We start from the raw sequence: 20,693 nt of genomic DNA on the forward strand, positions 1-20,693 counted from the left end.
TCGCCCCATGGTTTTACTGCGGAGCAGCCAGAGGAACCAGCAGGGGGCTCGGAGGAGCTGAGCTTTCCGTAGCAAAGATTAAATCAGGTGTTTAGACCCAGCTTCTCTTTTTAAACCTGGGATGCTGCAAACTGTCGAAGTGGCAACACAACCGACACTTCTGAAATGCTCCAATTGCCGATCTGCTGTATCCTGCACCTCGCTCCGTCTCTCAAAGGCTGCAGAGACGCACCAGGCAGGGAAGGGGGAAGTTGTGCCGACAATCTGGGTGTCCCAGTCGCAGAGATCTCCTGCTTGTTAGGAAGGGATCTCAGCCACCAGGAAGGAGCAAAGAACCCGTGTTGCAGAAACCAGCGGCTGCTCATTCAGACAAGGGCTACGTGAGGCCAGAGACCAGGCCACGGCTCAGCAGGCGAACACATCCTCACTTAGAGAGAATTAGAACAATGGCATCCAAACAGGTTTGCCTCCTGAAGGACAATGTCCGGGAGACTGACTTGTGCTGGGAATGAGAGAGGAAGGACCCCAAAGCATGCGGGTTTCCTGAAAGCGGCACAATCCCAGCCAAAGAGAAGCCCTCTGCTGCTCAAGGTGCTGCTTTTGAAAGCTATTAAATGCAAATTTCTCGCATCCATGTTAATCAGCTTGTCAAGCAGGGCCCCTGGCTTCTTTGTGAGCAATAAAAGGGACCGCAGATGTGCCCTGGGCTTCCAGGCAGGCTGAAAGAACAGAAAGGCTGGCGAATAATTTACAGAGAGGCTACCCTAGCGAGGGTCCCTATTTATGTGCTAGGGGGTCCCGGTCCCTCCTCCCTGCCTTTACACAAAGGCTTGGTTGCCGGCCCCTGGTCAGGGGAGTTTATTCCTCCTTTGATGGTTTAAGAAACAGCAGTGCAGGCAACCCTCTGAAGGGAGCGCCCGTAGCTAGGGCTGGAGAGGCAATACAGAATTGGGAGCTGAGCCTCGAAGCCTGGACAGGATTCTGAGCCAGCAGGAAGGACAGGCTGGGTCAGAACAGCAGGCCCTAAACATACTGGACCTTGAGACATTTTCCTCCACAGGGGCTGGGCCTCGAAGTCACTTTTCAGAACCACTTTGCGCTTTCACTAACGCGGGGGAAGGAGAAAATCTGAAGTCACAACAGCCACACATGCTAAGAGGGATTCAAAACTTACTGAGGTTCATTTCAAGAGAGATCACCACTCGGGGAGCAAGGGGGATGAGCAGATGAGGAGGGAAGGGCCGAATTAGGAAGGGCCTTTAGACAAAGGAAGGAAGGAAGGTACGTGGCCTAGCCATCCTGTCACAGTCCTGGGAGCTAGGGAGTCCTGGATCAGCCACTTACTGTAGGTAAGTGACTGGACCTGTTTCTCAGTTTCCTCGCTGTCTAAAGAGGATAAGGATCCAGACCCTCCTCACTCGGGGGGATGAAATAGGCAGCGTCTGCAAAGCAGTGTGAAGAGGAAAAGCGCTGTGTAAACACTAAATACCCCTTTCCCAGAGTAAGGCAGCAGGATAGCAGCACTGCCAGAAACCCCACGAAGCAGGAGGCCATTTATACTGAGGCTGTAATTAAACCAGGCAGCGAGGGTCTCTCGGCCTGATGGGGACTCAGGGAGCAAACTGGGGCTAAGAGCCAAGGTGCAGAAGGGCAGATCCCTTCTCCTAGCAGCCCCGGACCCCCAAGGAGAGCTGATCTAATCTGCCGCAGCTCCAGCCGCCTCAGGTTAGCTAGGTGGGCGAGACCTTGTGCTCCCGGGGCAGCGGGAGACCGACAGGAAGTTGGCTACATCACAAAAACTCCTCTGCTGACAGGAGGGAGGAGTTAGCCAAGGACGGCCACAGGCTGCATGGTCTTTGCCTTCCTAAATGCCCAAGACTCACCTTGGGGGAGCCAGTGGATACTGACAGCAAGACTGTCACTCCTCCGCCCCGGCCCCCCCATCAAATCCATGTAGATCTCAAAGCACTTTACAAACAGCAAGTAACCAAGCCTTACAACCCACTTTAAAGGGGAATTTTTGCAGATGGGGAGACTGAGGCACAACGTGAGGCAGCAATGGAACAGCACCTGGATTTCGAGGCACTAGTGCTTTACCCACTAGACAAGGCTCCCTCAGAAAATGGAGCAAAAACCAGCGGCAGAACGGTTTGGCCCGAGACTGGGAACTTTCAGGCCCAAAGGAATTTTGTTTAACACTTGCAGCTGGGGTATTCGCTAAGAGGCAGAGGGAGCGCCATGATTTTACCCCCCGCCACGTGCACAGCGGGCTCTCCCTGCTTCTGCCCCAGCAGAGCTCCCACATGGGTTCAAGTAGGAGTTCGCTAATGCACGCTGGCCCAGCGCGTGGGCAGCTGGGGCTCAAACTCATCCCTGGTGTGGCATCACAGGCTCCCCCGGCTGCCTCGAGAAACGCCATTCCGAGCGTCCAAAGGGGACTCTTGCCTGTTACAGATGTAGCGCTGGGTGGGGCGGACAGTGACCGAGAAGCAGCTGTGTGATGAGCGACCCCCTACTCCGCCCTGCTCCAACATCCAACACCATCAGCAGAGCAAGAACCAACCTGGGCAGAAAGCGCTTTGCCAAGTGTCTTGGGCCTGGCCTTAGGTCCCTCCCAACAGAGGCTCTGAAACCTGGTCAAAAAGAACCCCTCAGCCCAAGGACAGCCTCAGGGAAGGCTAAGAGCTCCCATGTCAGAGAGGTTAGCGTCACCTGAGCCACCCCAGTCAACAGAGAAGCTCCCATACGCTAGTTCTGCACCTGTTCAGGTCCCCGACTGCGATCGCAGCAACGCTAGCTACGGGGGGCTGGCAAACCCCAGGGGAAGCCCAGAGCCACTGAGTGAAGCATCAAGACAGAGCCAGCGCTGCATCAGAGGCACTCTGGCTCGGAGAAGCTGCTTGCCCCATACTTGGAGCATTTTACACTCATGCAACGTTTGCAGGATGCATGAAAGCGGAGTAGACTTAACTCTCCGAGAGACCTTGGGTAATACTCAAGTCTGTGGGAGGAAATCATAAATGTAAACCTTCTCCACGCTGCTGCTTTTCCATCCCACTCCCAGTGCTTTACAGGACAAATCTACAAGACAACTGTCTGGCCGAGACAGATACATAGCAGGCCAGCAAAGCAGACCAGCTGTAGCACTGGTCAGCAGGCGGCCAGGACACCCCATCTCCCACAGAACACTCCTCTGAACAGCATTCTGGACAGAATCCTTGAGCGACGCATCCAGCCCAGCCCATGGCTTAGCTGCCCTCTGAACGGCGCTAGGTCCTCTCCCCAGCTCGCCCACTCCCTTCACTGAGCCATGGAGCTCTGAGAGGGAAGGAGATCTGCTGCACCTAAACGAGCCTCCAACCAACCCAGGACTGTTCCCATTCAGGTTTTCTCTGCAGGTCTGAATGACTTGAAGAGGCACCATCAGTTTAAACAAACAGGTATTTTTTAAAATATTTTGATCTCTGTTAACACCCGAGATGCTTTGTAAAATCTAACTTAGTCTGTTCAAACTGCTTAGCGGGGACAATAATTGTGAGAGCTCAAATATCCTGGAAAGGACAGTGAGAGAGAGACGGAAACTCCTGCGCACTAGGATAATCACCGACCCTCTCACCACAGGCAACCGTCTCTTGGACAAACTGGATTCCGAGATCCCCAGGCCAGAAGGGATCATTTGGCAAGTCCGACTCCCTGCGTAACCCAGGCCAGAGAACTGCCCCAAACGAATTCCTAGAGCAGAGCTTTCCGGAAACTCTCCAATAGGTGATGGTCAGTGATGGAGAATCCATCCTGACCCTTGGGAAATTGCTCCAGTGGTTAATTACTCTTGCATTAAAAATTGACATCTTATTTCCCGTCTGAATTTGACTAGCTTCAACTTCCAGCTGATGCATCCCGTTAGACCTTCCTCTGCTAGGTTGAAGAGCCCATTGTCAAATATTTGTTCCTCCTCTAGGCACTTACAAACTGAGATTAAGTGACCCCTTCACCCTCTCTTTGTTAAGCTAAATCAATTGAGCTCTCCAAGTCTCACTGTAAGGCAGAATGAGGAAACTGAGGCAGAGAAGGCGACAGACATGCTCCAGACTAGAAAGAGAATCAGAAAAGAGCATTTCCCAAGTCCTGAATTCCTGGTCCTCAACCACTGGACCACCTCTCTCTGGATTTTAGGAACTGTGTTTCTACAGAGCATCCCCCAAGCAACAGCAAAGAGGAAAGAACCAAGGTTCCTAGTCCGAGTGTCTTGAGGTTCTTCGGACCACAAACAAAGCTGGCACATTACAGATCCTGAGAGACGCTCCATGCATCTACCGTGGAGAAAAGCCTGAAGTCAAAACCTTCTCTGGGATCTTCCTTTACACCAAGAGGAGGGCGTTTCCCACCCAAATTGAAGTGCGCAAACTAACCAAGGGAAGGTCCAAAGTGGGAAAAATATTTCCCAAAGCCGCAGCCAGGGTGCACTGAAGCCAGCATGGGCCGAGCAGCCTGGAAACACGTCACACCTGGCCCCATGCACACTGCAGCTAGAACCATGCCACCGAGCGTACAACGCCATTGTCACTCAGGCCAGCTCCGTCCTAGCATCCCAGGGCCTCAGAATGAACCATGCCATTGATGAAGGGTTCGTGTCACTCTCCACTGTGCCCGCAGGGGGCACCTTCCCTGCAGATCCCCTCTGAACAGAGCTTTCCTATGCCGACCGCAGCTCGTGCTGCAAGAGGAAAAGGAAGGATGGGGCAGGGCTCATGACAGCAACCTGGGACTCTGGAGACTGGGGTTCAATTCCCTGCCCTGACACAGACGCCCTGAGCGACCTTGGGCAAGTCCCTGTCTCTCTGGGCGCTGCCCTGCCTCATGAGAGGGTTGCGAGGGAAGCTCCCATGCAGCACTTGTCAGCCATGGATCATAAAGCGCTTTACCAAGGAGCCCAGGATCACCACCCCCATTTTACAGACAGGGAAACTGAGGCAGAGAGCGAGGCCCGGACTTGCCCAAGGTCCCCTAAAAGGCCAGTGGCAGAGCGAGGAACAGAACCAAGGTCTCCCCAAACCCAGTCCAGTTCTCTATCCACGAGGCCAGACTCCAGTAACAAGGACTGCCTAAGTGCCTCAGCTAGGCAGTTAAACTCCTTGGGGCTGGGCCCACGTGGCAACTCACTCAGCAAGGACTCCCTGTGTCCAATGACAGGCCTGGACCATGCAGCCAGCTGTGATGTTACAGGCCATGCTACACCTTGTTGATAGTTGGCAAAAGACATCCTAAAGCACAAAGATCACTCCGTGCACTCAGATCTGCTTTCCATGTGTTCCCATTTAGGCAGCCACTTACAGCATGCTAGAAAAGGGCACAAATATTCAAAGGTTTAAAGGGAGTTCCCCCCCCCATATTTAGTTTTCTGATTACAGATGCCAAACAGGTGCCCTAGGCATCTGCTTTGCATTCGCTAGCTTTTCAAACTGACGCGAGCTGTATGTTTGAGACACTCATGCTACTAGAAGAAATCTGGCACAGAGAAACTTTCGCCTGGCTTGGACTGCCAGGACTTCAAACAGTCAATATTTAGCAGGAGAGCATCAGCATGCGATATGAAGAGAGACTGAAAAGCCAGGGATAGTTTACTTTAAAAAAAAGGAGACACAATGAAAGTGTACAGAATAATCAACGGTACTGACATTGGAACGGTCTGTTCTCCCTGCCTCATCACAAAAGAGCAAGGGGCCATGTCAATAAAACTAAAAGGAAGCAAATGAAAGGAAATATTTTGTAGCCTGAGGAACTCACTGCTACATGATACCGTTGAGGCCAAGAACTCAGCAAGATTGAAAATAGATGTTGATATGGATAACAAGAATAGCGAGAATTAAAATAGCAAACACTGTTCTTGGCTGTCCCCGGGCACGACGGCAATAAACATGAATACAATAATTACAAAAAGTTTTTGAAGGGATACAAAACCTCACGCATCAGGTCTTAAATCTCCGACTACTACGGATTCGGATGAGACCTTTAGAGAAGCAGATCATCCTATATCTGTCTGTAGAGTTTTTTGCACTGTCCTTGGTCACTGTCAGAGACAGAATACTGGGCTAGATTGACCTCAGGTCTGATCCAGTCTGGAGATTCTTGTGTTCCTAAGATACGATAGCAAAATCAACCTTCCATGTGTCAGTGTAAAGGGGAACAATTGGATAGGTTAGGCCAAATGTTCAGAGGGTTATTTTAAGAATATTTTCAGGATTTTAAAAAAGGAGATTGCTTGAATTAAAGCATCTCTATTTGCAACCTGATAACCTGCACATGAAACTGATTACAAACAAGAGCAGAAATTGACTAAATTATTTCATTGTCCAACCTGAGTGAAACAAAGCAAACAGCTTGAATGGAGACATTTAGTGTTTTTTGTTTGCTTGTTTTAAATTCTATTGGTTTTAATCATTTTCAGGTATTAGTAACAGAAAAGGAAATTTGTGTTTATTGAACAGATTAATTTTAACCTGACGCTGTCCCTTTAAGACAACAAAAAGGAAGAGAAATTAAATCTAGTGATATCTGGAGAGCTGTGTGTGCTTGGGAATCCTTGTTTTAAAATAGAAGTGAAGGCTATGTGCCTTTGCTATCGCACAGAATGCAGAGCATAAAAAGCGTGTCTTTGGGAAAGGAAAGATCGTTGCATGAACCTTAAGGAAAAAGAAAAAGCTCTGCTTTGAAAAACTAACCCACAGGAATTTCCATGTCCCCTGACAAACACCAATCTATTTTTTATTTTTATTTCGATTCTGTTAAAAAGATGCTTCTCCGTGGCCCCACATGCCCTAAACACATACTTCAGCAGCACAAGAAAATCCTAGCAACATTGTATAAATCATTTCAACAGGCACACAGCCAGGCAGACACCTTCAGAAACCCCTGGCCAACCCTCCATCGTTATAGGACACACATCCTCTCAGAAAGATGGCGTTTTGTAGTGTACCTGGACAGGCGACAAATTCATGCTATTTCAGATCAAAGGAAGGGGATCAAGTTCCACCTCAGTCTTTTCTGGGGTGTAACACTGCAACATCCCTTGTGGCTCATGGGGGGACGCTAAGGCCAGGTCACTCTCGTTCCAGAGCATTGGGACAGGTTTCCAATGGCTCAGAGCAGCGGCTGCATTAGCAAATCATAGTGAGAAAGGAAGCCCCCCCCAGTAATCGGAGGCAGGAATGTTCCTAGTTTAAGAAACTGTAAACTAAAGGCTCAGTATGAGGCCAACAATTGCTTAGACACATGCACTGGTGAATGCTTAAAGATCAGCTGGCACTGATCTGTGGGGCAGGACGTTAGACTTCTAATAAATAAGCAAGAAACCCCACACAGGAGGACTTAGACACCTCCCCGCCATGCACACTGCATTGAAATGGAGCATTAGGACAAATTCACATTTTCCATTACCTTGTCTCTTTCCACCACCACCTGCTTTCCCATCCTAACTACCCTCCCAGGCCAAACGGCCACGCTGGATGCATCCCAGATGTCAGGCTAAAGAACATCACATTTCTAAAAATGTAATACGCCTCTCCCCAGTACAGAACTTTAGACAGGACGGTGCTTCAGACACAGCATCCCCCAAGAATAAACTCATGAGTACACGTCCTTTGTGCACTGTTACCCCGTAGACTGAGCGCAGCATGTTGGTCAGCTCACCAAATAGCTCACCTACGCTTTTGTCTCAAAACTTGGAGAGCTGGACAGCTGGTGCAAGTGGAAGTCAATAATGGGGAAATCAATTGAACTGTGTCAGATTTACTCCATGAAAATGTTGCACTGGTCAAAGGGGATCAAATGCGGAAAGTCAATAGAACATCTTGAAATCTGATGAAAATCAGATCTCGGTATTAGTGCTTTATTATTGACTCAAAAGCGGTTTCAGAACTGTATTGACAAAGGGATAACATCAGATTTAAAAAAAATACATTCAAAAGCAAATTTCCTTCTAGCCCCACGTGAATGTCAAAACAGAGAACACTTACAGAGCATGTTATGTGGGTCTCAGGCAAACAATGAAAATAACCTTGTCTGTTTCACTTATTTATATTACAGTAGCATGTTGAGGCTTCAACTGAGATCTAGGCCCCAGCATGCCAGTGGCTGCTCAGGCACAAGACGGTGGTTGTTTCTGAGCTCTTCAGGACAGGGACTGAGAGGGAAGCAGGCAAATAGAAGACACTGAACGGTGAAGTGATTCGCCCAAGATCAGAGTCATGAACAGAACTAAGGCCTGAACCCCATGCCAGTGGCCGAGCCATTAGACCCCATTACCTCTGTCACTATCCAGTCCTCTGGCTGAGGCAGCAAGCAGTACACAGGGAAGGTTTTCACTTGAAAGTTTACATTATTATCTAATTAATATAATCTGCACGGCTGATAAATCTGGTCTCGCTGTATAAACTAACCCTGCTATAAAGATTAAAGCGCATGGGATCTCGCTCAGGAAAGAAGGTTCTTATACTACCAGTGTTGGATCTGCTTTGTGCCACATAAACCAACCCCTAATTTTGGGGATGGGAATGCCAAGGTGAGGCATACTGAAGGTGGGAAACAGAGAGAGGCGCTGGGCCCTGGGTACCCCCAGCTACAACCAGTCTGTGCACTCCTACCCACGACAGGCAGTGTTAACTGATCACAGTGCTCAGAAGATTGCTGCGGGGAGGAAAGCGAGCGAGGGACCCCAGAAGGAAGAGCTGGCCCGGCAGCATGGCCCAGAACTCCAAGAACAGCACAAGACTGTAATGAACAATTAAACAGCAGCCAGCATTCCCCCAGCCCTGACAGCTCCTCTTCCAGAGGCAGCCTGGCCCTTGTGGTCTCCAAAGCCCTCAGCAGAGATGATCAGAGAAGGTGGGACTAGGGAGGGATATGCACTCCTTCCCCAACTCTGCAGGGAGTGCATCTTCTGCAGAGCAAGGTGACACTCCGGGCCAGACCGCCCTCAAGGTGGGCAGCTAACTTCATCCAGGAACACCCCTGGAGCAACTGCTTTTAACCCCAGCGACGCTGCTTCTGGGGGTGAAGGAAATTCAACTGCGGCTCCTACCATGATAGTGATTCAAGATGCCAGGCCACATGGCGGTAACACTGCAGTCCATGCCCCCTCCCTTGGTACAGCAGCTCCAAGAGGGAGAGCAGACACTAACGGCCTTCCACAAAACCAAACTACCCACATCAAATGGCAAGAAAGTTTTCTTGACGGTCACTCCACCCAAGGGAAAGGAGCTGCTAGCCACCCCTCAGGAATGCCACGCTAACCACTGGGGTGACTTCTCTAGGAAATGCAGCATGGCACAGGGATGCTGCCTCCAGTGGCCTCGAGCATCCACCCCAAGGTCTGGCAGAGATTTTTCCTGCCCAGTGGAAACAACCTGGAGTTAGGCGCCCATAGAAACGGAACACAGCCTCACCCGAGACATAGCACCACCCAGCAATCTCTGCTCCTGCCCAGCTTCCAGACACATGCCCCTCCACAGACCTGTCCCAGAGACTTTGCACCCGCCGCCTCCAATTCCTCCCCTCCCCAAACAAAAACAAGGAAGACAAGACTAAATATTGCAAGATCCGAACTGAAACAAGGGATTAAAGCCCAGCCACAGGGTAAGGGCCCCTCCCGGGCAAACACTCAGTGACTTCAAGCTGCTTCCTGCCAGGGAATCTGCCCTTGCCTGCACTTTGGTGACAATTATTGAGCTCGGCACACCAGTAAAGGGCCCCCATGAACCCTACAGAGGGACCCGCCCGCCTAAGCAAGAGCAAAGACCCAGGTGACAGAAGGCACTGGCGCTACCAGAGGCTGACACATGGAGACCTTTACCGCAAGCACAGCTAGAAGAGGAGACTTGTGGCCCCTGAGCCACCAGGGGGCTGCTGCGGCCCCACTGCTGGAGGGGGAGACGCAGCCAGCTCAGGAGCCGAAGGGCTACACGGGGCCGCAAGCCCCTTAACACAGGCCAGGCCTCTTCCGTGCCCCAGGCGCCTCCTGACGCAAACGTATGTCGCACTCCCAGCTGCCCCCCAACCCCCAGACACCCCCTATTCCCCCAGTCCCCATCCCGACATACACTCCCCAGTCCTAGTTACCCCCAGGCTCCTACCCCAACCCCCAGACACCCCCTATTCCCCCATCCCGACATACACCCCCCCAGTCCTACTTACCCCCAGCCTCCTACCCCAACCCTCAGACACCCCCTATTCCCCCAGCCCCCATCCCGACATACACCCCCCCAGTCCTAGTTACCCCCAGGCTCCTACCCCAACCCCCATACACCCCCTATTCCCCCATCCCGACATACACCCCCCCAGTCCTACTTACCCCCAGCCTCCTACCCCAACCCCCAGACACCCCCTATTCCCCCAGCCCCCATCCCGACATACCCCCCCAGTCCTAGTTACCCCCAGGCTCCTACCCCAACCCCCAGACACCCCCTATTCCCCCAGCCCAACATACACCCCCCCAGTCCTAGTTACCCCCAGCCTCCTACCCCAACCCCCAGACACCTCCTATTCCCCCAGCCCAACATACACCCCCCCAGTCCTACTTACCCCCAGGCTCCTACCCCAACCCCCAGACACCCCCTATTCCCCCATCCCGACATACACCCCCCCAAGTTCTAGTTACCCCCAGGCTCCTACCCCAACCCCCAGACACCCCCTATTCCCCCAGCCCCCATCCCGACATACCCCCCCAGTCCTAGTTACCCCCAGCCTCCTACCCCAACCCCCAGACACCCCCTATTCCCCCATCCCGACATACACCCCCCCAGTCCTAGTTACCCCCAGCCTCCTACCCCAACCCCCCCCCTTTCCCCGTGCCCCACCCCCCGCCCCACGTACCCCCAGGCTCGTGCCCGGCCGCCCCCGCAGCCCGCCCCACTCACGGCTGTAGAGCGCCAGGCCGGCGCTGTCGGGCCCCGTGCGCGCCTCGAGCCGCAGCGCCTGCTGCTCCTGGTGCCGCTGGATCTCGCCGTTGGCGTCCCCGATGGTGAGGAGCCGCACGCCGGGGAACACGGACACCGCCGCGGCCATCTTGGCTCCGCCGCCGCCTCCCCGCGCCCGGCCCCGCCCCCAGCGCCCCCGCGGGCCCCGCCCCCGCTCGGCCCCGCCCCCGGCGCCCCCCGCGGGCCCCGCCCCCGCTCGGCCCCGCCCCCAGGGCCCTCTACCGGCCCCGGCCCCGCTCGGCCCCGCCCCCGGCGCCCTCTACGGGCCCCGCCCCCGCTCGGCCCCGCCCCCGGCGCCCTCTACGGGCCCCGCCCCCGCTCGGCCCCGCCCCCGGCGCCCTCTACCGGCCCCGCCCCCGCTCGGCCCCGCCCCCGGCGCCCTCTACGGGCCCCGCCCCCGCTCGGCCCCGCCCCCGGCGCCCTCTACGGGCCCCGCCCCCGCTCGGCCCCGCCCCCAGGGCCCTCTACCGGCCCCGGCCCCGCTCGGCCCCGCCCCCGGCGCCCTCTACGGGCCCCGCCCCCGCTCGGCCCCGCCCCCGGCGCCCTCTACCGGCCCCGCCCCCGCTCGGTCCCGCCCCCGGCGCCCTCTACCGGCCCCGCCCCCGCTCGGCCCCGCCCCCGGCGCCCCCCGCGGGCCCCGCCCCCGCTCGGCCCCGCCCCCAGGGACCTCTACCGGCCCCGGCCCCGCTCGGCCCCGCCCCCAGCGCCCCCGCGGGCCCCGCCCCCGCTCGGCCCCGCCCCCGGCGCCCTCTGCGGGCCCCGCCCCCGCTCGGCCCCGCCCCCGGCGCCCTCTGCGGGCCCCGCCCCCGCTCGGCCCCGCCCCCGGCGCCCTCTACGGGCCCCGCCCCCCGCTAGGCCCCGCCCCCGGCGCCCTCTTCCGGCCCCGGCCTCGCTCGGCCCCGCCCCCGGCGCCCTCTGCGGGCCCCGCCCCCGCTCGGCCCCGCCCCCGGCACCCCCTGCGGGCCCCGCCCCCGCTCGGCCCCGCCCCCGGCACCCTCTGCGGGCCCCGCCCCCGCTCGGCCCCGCCCCCGGCGCCCCCTGCAGGCCCCGCCCCCGCTCGGCCCCGCCCCCAGGGCCCCCTACCGGCCCCGGCCCCGCTCGGCCCCGCCCCCGGCGCCCTCTGCGGGCCCCGCCCCCCGCTAGGCCCCGCCCCCAGGGCCCCCTACCGGCCCCGGCCCCGCTCGGCCCCGCCCCCAGGGCCCCCTACCGGCCCCGCCCCCCGCTCGGCCCCGCCCCCCGCGCCCCCCGCGGGCCCCGCCCCCGCTCGGCCCCACCCCCAGCGCCCTCTACGGGCCCCGCCCCCCGCTAGGCCCCGCCCCCGGCGCCCTCTACGGGCCCCGCCCCCCGCTAGGCCCCGCCCCCGGCGCCCCCTGCGGGCCCCGCCCTCCGCTCGCCGCCCGGCCCCGCCCCCAGGGCCCCCTACCGGCCCCGCTCCCCACCCGGCCCCGCCCACAGCACCTCACCGGCCCCGCCCACAGCACCCCCTTCCGGCAGTGGGCACCAGGCACCTACTCGCTGCCAATCCTGGCCTGGCCCCATGGGGCAGGACACCCCCTCCCCACCCCACCGCGGATGATGTCAGCAGAGCTCCAGGGGCCGGGGAGGGGGCCGGGCCGGGGGCAGCACCTGGGGAGCACAGGCCACCAGCAGCATGAGAGTCAAAGGTGCAGACATCCAGCCACGGTCATTAGGCTCCAGAGTCAACAGCCATAAGCATGATGAGCCTGCCCAGGTATCCAAAGCTAGTGTCTGGAGAACAGGGATCGGCTGTTCTCCGTGGCCCCCGGAGGGGAGGGCCAGAAGGAATCGGCTTAATCTGCAGCACGGGAGATGGAGGTTCGAGGCCAGCAAAACCCTTCTAATGCCCAGGGGAGTGAAACTCTGGAGCAGGCTGCCAAGGGAGGCTGGGGAGTCCCCCTCATTGGTGGGGTTTTAAGGACAGGTTGGACAAACCCCTGTCGGGGCTGGTCTATGTTTACTTGGTCCTGCCCCAGCGCCGGGGGCTGGACTAGGCAACCTCTCGAGGTCCCTGACAGCCCCCCCGTTTCTATGTGTCTGTGAACATGCCAGTTCACTGCTCTCAGAGGTAGGGTTCAGGCTGCCTGCAGACTCAGGTACACAGCATTGCTGCGGCTCACACTGTGAAGGGTGAGAGCGATTTGATTTTAAAGAACTAAAGCTTGGGCTCTGCAGCATGACTCTTCGCAGCCCTTGCCACGCTGTGTAGTGCGGCAGACAGTGTAAAACCCAGTTCCTTCGGTCCCCAATGCATCCTCTCATCCTCCCGGAGTGAAAAGAGGATCACCATTTGTTGTTAGCAGTATAGGGCTTGTGACACCCAGCCAAACAGCTCTGATTCCGTCCAGGAGAGGACAGTAGTGACAAGACACATTCTCCGGCTCATCAACAAGGAGACAGAGAATTCTCCAGAACAGTTCACACCTCTCCCAACAACAAATTTACATCTTTATTGAATCAGAAAATGACCTTACAGTTTCCAGTGGCAGCTGGAACCACTGTAATACTCCGGGCTTAATATCTTCAAAGAGCCTGGGAAACAATCCTCAAGGGGGGGAATTATCATCCCTTTTACAGATAGGGAAACTGAGTCACAGAGAGGAGAAGAGACTTTCCTAAGATCACATCACAAGCTGAGGATAGAACCCAGGAGTCCTGGCTCTCTGCTCTAATTGCTAGACCACACTCACTTCCTACAGAAACAAAAAGCAAACGTATAAACATTCTGAACGGCCCCCTCGGTGAAAGTCACAGGCAAAAGAAGAGGGAGTTAGAGTTGGGGGCAGTTAGGTGGGAAAGCAGTTCCTTTGGGGCTTCCACGCTCATTCTCTCTCAGTGATTCCAGATTAAATGTGTTTGGTGTGCAAATCCAACTGTCCATCCCCAGACACAGCCGCATATACATCCATCCATCCCCACTCCCATGCACCCATCTATCCGTCCCCAGCCACACCTGTCCATCCCCAGCCATCCATCCACAGACACACTCCTCTATCTATCCATCCATCCCTATCTGCATCCTCTGTCCATCTCAGGTTTAGAGCTGCTGCTCATCACCACAATCCAGGAGCACCTTCCGTGTACAATAGCCTGCCGACAGCCTTCATGGCAGTGGGCTTTATGGAGTCTTTGGCTCTCCCCCCATCTCGGGTCATCCTGGGGAAACGCTGCTTGGAGGAAGGGGATTGTGGAGGGGTAGAAAGGGGTGGCTGGCTGGTGTGAATGTCATTCTGGCTACAATGGAAGAATCCACTGCCAGCCACACAAATCCTGCTCCCACCACATGCAACCCTAGCTGGGCTCTTCCTGCTTCTAGCATCAGCCCCAGGGATCGATGCAGCTGCCAGGGCTGAGCCGGTGATGCTGCTCACGATGAGGGAGGTAGACTATATTCTGGGTGTCCTTTCATGGTGCCCATGTCACGTGGCCCTGGAGGCACACAGCAGGCCACAAGGCTTAACTGAAGCTCATTCTCCTCCCAGTGAAGAAGACGTATAATCACACCCCAGTAACGGCCCCTCTGGCAGATGCTTCGTTCTGGGGGAGACACTGAGCCCAAGGAAGAACTAAGGGCAGGGCCGGGCCTGGGGCCAGGGTCACTAGCTGGAGCATCTGGGGCCGGCCTCAACCCGGGCCATCATTGCAAGGACTTGAATGTGCTGAAGCTGTTGGTTCCCAGAGAGGAAGCTGAGCTGAGTCTTTTTCTGGAGCCTGGGGAGATGCAGGCATCTTGGCTGCCTGTGGCTTCCAGGTCCATTTTCTTGCCAAATGGAAGGTGGGGGAAAAGACAGGAAGAGAGGGTAAAGTAAGGATCTATGGGGGGGCTCAGCTTGGAGGTGGGGTGGGGGAGTAACCATTAACCCTTTGCAAACTGCACCCTCTGGGGTGAGATGGCTGCATCATGCCATTGCAATGCAAGCTCAGCCCCTGACTAGGGGGCTGCCCCGGGAAATACTCGCCCATGGACCCAGCAGCCGAGCTCAGCTTGAGAACAGCCCATGTCCCCCATGGCAGCTCACACCCCCTCTGCAAAGCCCTCGGTCGACGACTTACCGCTGAGACGGTGAACAGACAGTTATCGAACGACATGTCTGCAAAAGGAGAGAGGAGTGAGGTTACTGGGGCCAGGTCTTGCATACCTGCAGCCCTCTCACCCCAAAGGGATCGCTTTGCCGATTGCTGATGTCAACTGCCTCTGGGGTGGAAAATGACAACTATTTCACAGTGCACAGCAATGCCACCCGACAGGACAGAAACTGCCAGGAAATGATGCTTAGGCCTGGAGAGGTTGACTTACTTCATTTGCAAGTTAGTGAACCCAGGAGCCTATGCATTGACTGAACCAGCAGACCACAAGCCTTCGCAGAGCCATGAGTGGAACCCAGGAGTCCTGGCCCCCGGTCCTTCTGCCTCCGTACACACTGCTTTGAAAACGTCACCCACAGCCTCCTCCTGGCAGCTGTCAAGGCTGTGTCGGGGTCACTCTGACCTCACAAGCACTTGGTATTTGACTCTAACACAGACCTGTTGTGGGAAAGTTTGTTTCTGTCCAGCACGATTCCCGATCCCTGTAAAACAGACACAATGAGATCCATAACTAACGAGGACACTTTGCCCTGCTCCAGCCCCAGAAGACATTTTCAAAAGCATCCAAATGACTTAGGACCCCAAGTCTAATTTTCAAAAGGGATAAGGGCACTTTGACACCTAAATGAGAATTATGCTCCTTAGTGATTTTTGAAAGTGGGGAGAGTTTCACCTTAGGCCACGTGAGTCACTGTCCCTAAGTGACATTAGATTTCCTGAGCGTCTCTCACCTTTTCAGCTGTTGTCTTCTGACGTTAACTGGTAAAAAGGAAACAGATGTTATGGTGTCATAAAAGCAATGCTGGGGGTAAGATGATAGATAGATAGATAGATAGATAGATAGATAGATAGATAGATAGATGGGTGTATGATGGGTTGGGTCACAGAAACCCCCCTGGGACAGCCACCTGATGTGCCTAGACTACTTCTGAGCCCATTTTCCCTGGCAGCTTGGGACTTCAATACCCTGCCTCGTTGAGCCAGACACACTCGCCTGCTGCAAATACAGACCCAGGTCTGAAGCACGTCCCCCACAAGTTGCAGGCTTAACTGAAAACAGTTTAAGAAATGTTCCTGTCTCCAGCACCCAGATACCCAGTCCCCAATGGGATCCAAACCGCAAGTCAATCCGTTTTACTCTGTATAAAGCTTATACAGGGTAAACTCATACATTGTCCGCCCTCTATAACACTGATAGAGAGATATGCACAGCTGTTTGCTTCCCCAGGAATTACTTACTTACTCTGGGTCAATTAATAAGCAAAAAGTAATTTTATTAAGTATAAAAAGTAGGAGGTAAGTGGTTCCAAGTAATAACAGACAAAACAAAGTAAATTACAAGCAAAATAAAACAAAGCATGCAAGTCTAAGCCTAATACAATAGGAAACTGAATACAGATGAAATCTCGCCCTTGGTGATGTTCCAATAACCTTCTTCCACAGACTGGGCCAAATCCTTTCCCCTGGTACAGTCCTTGTTCCAGCTCAGGTGGTAACTAGGGGATTTCTCATGACTGCAGCCCCCTTTGTTCTGTTCCACCCCCTTTTATAGCTTTGGCACAAGGTGGGACTCTTTTGTCTCTCTGGGTCCCCACCCCTTCTTCTAAATGGAAAAGCACCAGGTTTAAGATGGATTCCAGTACCAGGGGACATGGTCACATGTCCTGTGAGACCCCTCAAGCCTTCATTCTTCCAGGCCTGACTCACAGGAAGGCTTGCAAGTAAACAGAGCCATCTACAGTCAATTGTCCTGGTTAATGGGAGCCATCAAGATTCCAAACCACCATTAATGGCCCACGCTTTGCATAATTACAATAGGACCTCAGAGTTATATTTCATATTGCTAGTTTCAGATACTAAGAATGATACGTACATACAAATAGGATGACTACACTCAGTGGATTATAAGCTTTGTAATGATACCTTACAAGAGACCTTTTGCATGAAGCATATTCCAGTTACATTATATTCACACTTATTAGCATATTTTCATAAAATCATATGGAGTGCAACGTCACAGGGTGTATGGGGATGGATAGATAGATGGAGGGGGTGTATGGGGATAGATAGATAGATAGATAGATGGATGGGCGTATGGGGAGAGATAGATAGATAGATAAATTAGATAAAGAGAGAGAGAGAGAGAGCTGCTCAGCTCCCACATCTCCAGTTGAGATCAATGGGAGTTATGGGTTCTCAACAATTCTGTATATCAGGCTAGGGGGGTCTAGTTGGCTAGTGGACCCTTTGGAATATTACTGTCATCAGTGACTTGGCCAGGACACACCCAGTGGCAGAGTCAGGATCAGGACCCAGGAGTCCTGAGTCCCAGTCCCCTGCAGTATAACAACACCCTGCCACACCAGCCGAGCTATAGGTGGCCTCTATAGCTTATCACAGGCAGCCCAGGATCCAGTTTCTGCATTCCTCGTACCTCGCCTGACTGCCACGACTGCTACCACTAGGCCCACGGTCAGAAGCAAAGCTCCAGCCACGCTGAGGGACACAGGGAGCAGCCACGGGGAACCTGGGCAATGCAGAGAAAGCAGCTGGCGTTACCTGGCCCTATTCAGATATCAAAGGGACCGCACACAGCCCTCCCCACTCCGAGCACCAGACTGTACTCGCAACTGGGCAGTTTTGAAACAGGGTGAGCACCCCCCCAATCTCCACCACAGCCATGGCCTTCCCCATGGTTCTCGCCCCGCCCCCTCCTCCTCCGGGCTGTAGTCTCGTTTCCCAGCCCTGGCAGATTCCCTGCCTCCCTCTGTCCTTGCCCTTACCTTCTGGAGCAGCCATGGAAACTGGGGGAGGGGCCGTCGGAGTTGCTGGGGAAGGGGATGTTGACATATTTTCATTGGAAAAGAAAGGAGGAGACAGTTTGAAAAGTTGTTTTATTCACACCAGTTTGCAGAGTCAAGATCAGGCCCCGGGAGTCCTGGGAACCCACACCCTGCTCTGAAGACTAGACCCTACTCCCTCCTCTAGCCAGGACACAGAGGTCCTGACGCCCAGCCCTCCTGTTTGACCCACGAGGCCCCACTCCCACCCAATTCTGGGAAGGAAACTCAGGAGTCCTGTCTCAGCCTCCTGCTCTAGCTAGACCAAAATCTCTCCCAGAACCAGGATCACAGCCCAGAAGTCTAACACCCAAGCACTCCTTAGTACCTTTCACCACAGCATCTCCCTGCTCTCACCACCAGGAAGGCACCTGTCACACAAACTCTTCAGCTCAGCCTCCACCAGCCACTTTTAGTTGGACTAGCTGGCTTGGTGCACCAACCTTTCGCCCCAGCGGACTAGGACTGGAAGAGCACTAGAGGGCTGAGAGGCATCAAAGGAGGTTGGGGGCGCCCAGGGCTGGGCTAGCCGGGGCCCGTGGCTCAGGACTGAGGGGTGCCGGCAGAGCTCGGGGAGGAAAGAACTGCACTACACTTCCCCACACTCCCATGCTCTCTCCTCAGTTCAGCCATAGAATCATAGAATATTAGGGTTGGAAGGGACCTCAGGAGGTCATCTAGTCCAACCCCCTGCTCAAAAGCAGGACCCATACCCAATTAAATCATCCCAGCCAGGGCTTTAGCATCCCAGCCAGTTTCCTTCGGATCTAAAAGCCCTTCACCTGCCACCGCGATCTCCACCACATTGCTGAACTCTGACATCTGCCTGGCACTCCCGTTGTAGCTGTGGTACTTGCATCGGTACTGCCCGGCGTCCTTCCCGGTGATGTTCTCCAGGATGAAAGTGACGCGGTGCTGGGCCTCCGAGGCAAACAGCATCTGTACAGGCTGAGCCAGACCTGTCTTCAGCAACCAGAACTCGCTGTCCACGTAGGCTTTCGGCGCGATGCACACGAGCCTGGCGGAGTCTCCTCGGGCGGGGGGGTCGGAAGACATGTCCAGGTAAAAAAGTGGGGCGGGAGTTAGGCTGGGACCTGCCAAAGAGCCTGGAAGAGCCAGGGGAAGATGGAGCGAAAAGATGATGCAAGGTGCCCATAGACTGGCATAGTACTGGCAGCTTCCTGCACGCCACAGGACGGGCTCCTGTCCTGCCCAATGGGGACAGCATGGGCTGTGGCAATGCCAGCTTCTGCCCTGCCTGCCCCTGGAGGCACAATAAAGTTAGTTGGAGTGAGCCTCCAACACACCCTGTCCTGCCCCGGGGACACAGGGAAGCAGAGCAGCGCGAGCTTCAGGAAACACCCAAGAGTTGATCCACAGCTCTCCAAAAGAGGCCTCAGAGGGTACATCTACACTGCAATAAAACCCCTGTGGTGCTAAGTCTCAGAGCCCGGGGTTGGGCTGCAGGGCTAACAATTGCAGTGTAGATGTTTGGGCTGGGGCTAGAGCCCTCCAAAGTTCACGCCAGAGATAAATTTGACCCAAAGGCTCAAATGGGTCAAATAAACGTGATCCTGCTGCATTGACAGCTCCCTCCATTTTCCTGCTGAGATCCCTTCTGGAGATAAAGCCCAGCATCTCACCCCCATGCCCTACGGTTACCAAATCATTATACAATTTCTATGGTCACTTATTCCCCTCACCTCCCATCTATAACTGGCCTCAGACATACAATACAGCATGAGCTTCTTCAGGTCCCTCGTCCTGGAGGAACACTCAGAGGGAAAGCTTCAAATACAGTTTAAATAGAGGGGAAGAAAACATACCAGCTAAGAGAAAGAGAATCCTCAGGCTCATCTTTCTGCAGAGCATCCTGGATCTTTGGTAAATAGACAGTAGGAGCCCAACATGCATGGAAAGTTCCTAGCTAGAAGTAAATGAAAAGGAGAAGGAAGTTTTGCCCAAGATGGAATTTCAACATCTCGGGAGGAAATTACAGAATGTCCCTGAACATAAAAGGGCTTTTCTTCCTTTTCCTACAGCAAATAGAATTTAAAGCCTCACGTAAAAGCCAAAGGACTGAGACCGCCGGTCACCTCAGCCATGGTGTAAGTTACATGCTAGGCTCTGGGCACAATTCTCTTCTCACACCAATTTGATACTGGTGTGATTTCACTGACTTCGACAGTTACTGTTGGGCCCAGTGATCTCAGCTGTACAAGTGTAAATTCCGAGTAACCTCAGTGGAGTTACTCCAGATTTACAGCAAGCGTAACTAAGATCTAACTCAGGCCCTAAATCTTGTGGCATTTTCCTATGATCTTACAGTACATCAATGGATTGCAGCTTTCAGGCCAAGGCTAAGAACCATTTATATTTCTCTAAATCTCCAAATACTTTCCAAGTTATATAGAAATCATTTCCCCCATTACTGAAGTGGAACACAGCACTGCTTGCACAACACTTTGACAGGAAATGATGAATAACCTCATGACTAGCTGATAGAAAAGACACCCCAGTTGAAGGTTAGCAGTAGGGACAAGTAGAATGAACAAGCACAAGTAGAAATGCAGTCGCTGAATATCAGAGGTGCAATGATGCACATGTATCTGTACCTGCACGTGGTCTTGTGTGTGCACGTGTTATGAATTCTCCCTCTGCGCCCAACCCAGAGAGTGTGTGTCTCTTAGAGCTCTCAGACCGTGAGCTTGGCTCTTTAATTTGTAGAAACTCACAAAGTTCTCTGTTCAGTCCCTGGTATGCTGGCCAAGATAGTAGC

General features: G+C 54.5%; 2 protein-coding genes across 3 annotated transcripts in view; both read right to left on the minus strand.

Moving 5' to 3' along the window:
* CARM1 (coactivator associated arginine methyltransferase 1) overlaps nt 1–11,075 on the minus strand; it is a 52,672-nt gene extending 41,597 nt beyond the window's left edge. For both annotated transcript variants that reach the window (XM_084609826.1, XM_084609825.1), the window contains exon 1: nt 10,911–11,075. In XM_084609826.1, coding sequence (XP_084465952.1) covers nt 10,911–11,058 — 148 coding nt within the window. In that variant the 5' untranslated portion in view covers nt 11,059–11,075. The remainder of the gene's footprint in view (nt 1–10,910) is intronic.
* A 2,364-nt stretch (nt 11,076–13,439) lies between these two features.
* Nucleotides 13,440–19,831, minus strand: LOC311510369 (protein HIDE1). Its single transcript, XM_084609984.1, has 8 exons — nt 19,741–19,831; nt 18,697–19,020; nt 17,858–17,902; nt 17,473–17,601; nt 15,806–15,833; nt 15,513–15,556; nt 15,042–15,079; nt 13,440–14,748 (listed from the first exon to the last, which is right to left on the minus strand). The coding sequence occupies exons 1-8, from the start codon at nt 19,826–19,828 to the stop codon at nt 14,626–14,628; spliced, it is 819 nt and encodes a 272-aa protein (XP_084466110.1). The 5' UTR covers nt 19,829–19,831; the 3' UTR covers nt 13,440–14,625.
* Between the last annotated feature and the right edge of the window lie 862 nt (nt 19,832–20,693).

Source organism: Lepidochelys olivacea, assembly GCF_965140295.1.
Source record: "Lepidochelys olivacea isolate rLepOli2 genome assembly, chromosome: 20".
Taxonomy (NCBI): Eukaryota; Metazoa; Chordata; order Testudines; family Cheloniidae; genus Lepidochelys; species Lepidochelys olivacea.

Excerpts from the sequence above, each read along its gene's own strand:
- LOC311510369 (XM_084609984.1), bottom strand. The coding sequence starts at position 19,828 with ATGCATGTTGGGCTCCTACTGTCTATTTACCAAAGATCCAGGATGCTC. Across the intron at positions 17,903-18,696 it reads GGTGGAGATCGCGGTGGCAG|CAACTCCGACGGCCCCTCCC; the intron begins GTGAAGGGCTTT and ends CCCCTTCCCCAG. Across the intron at positions 17,602-17,857 it reads TTCCATGGCTGCTCCAGAAG|GTTCCCCGTGGCTGCTCCCT; the intron begins GTAAGGGCAAGG and ends TGCATTGCCCAG.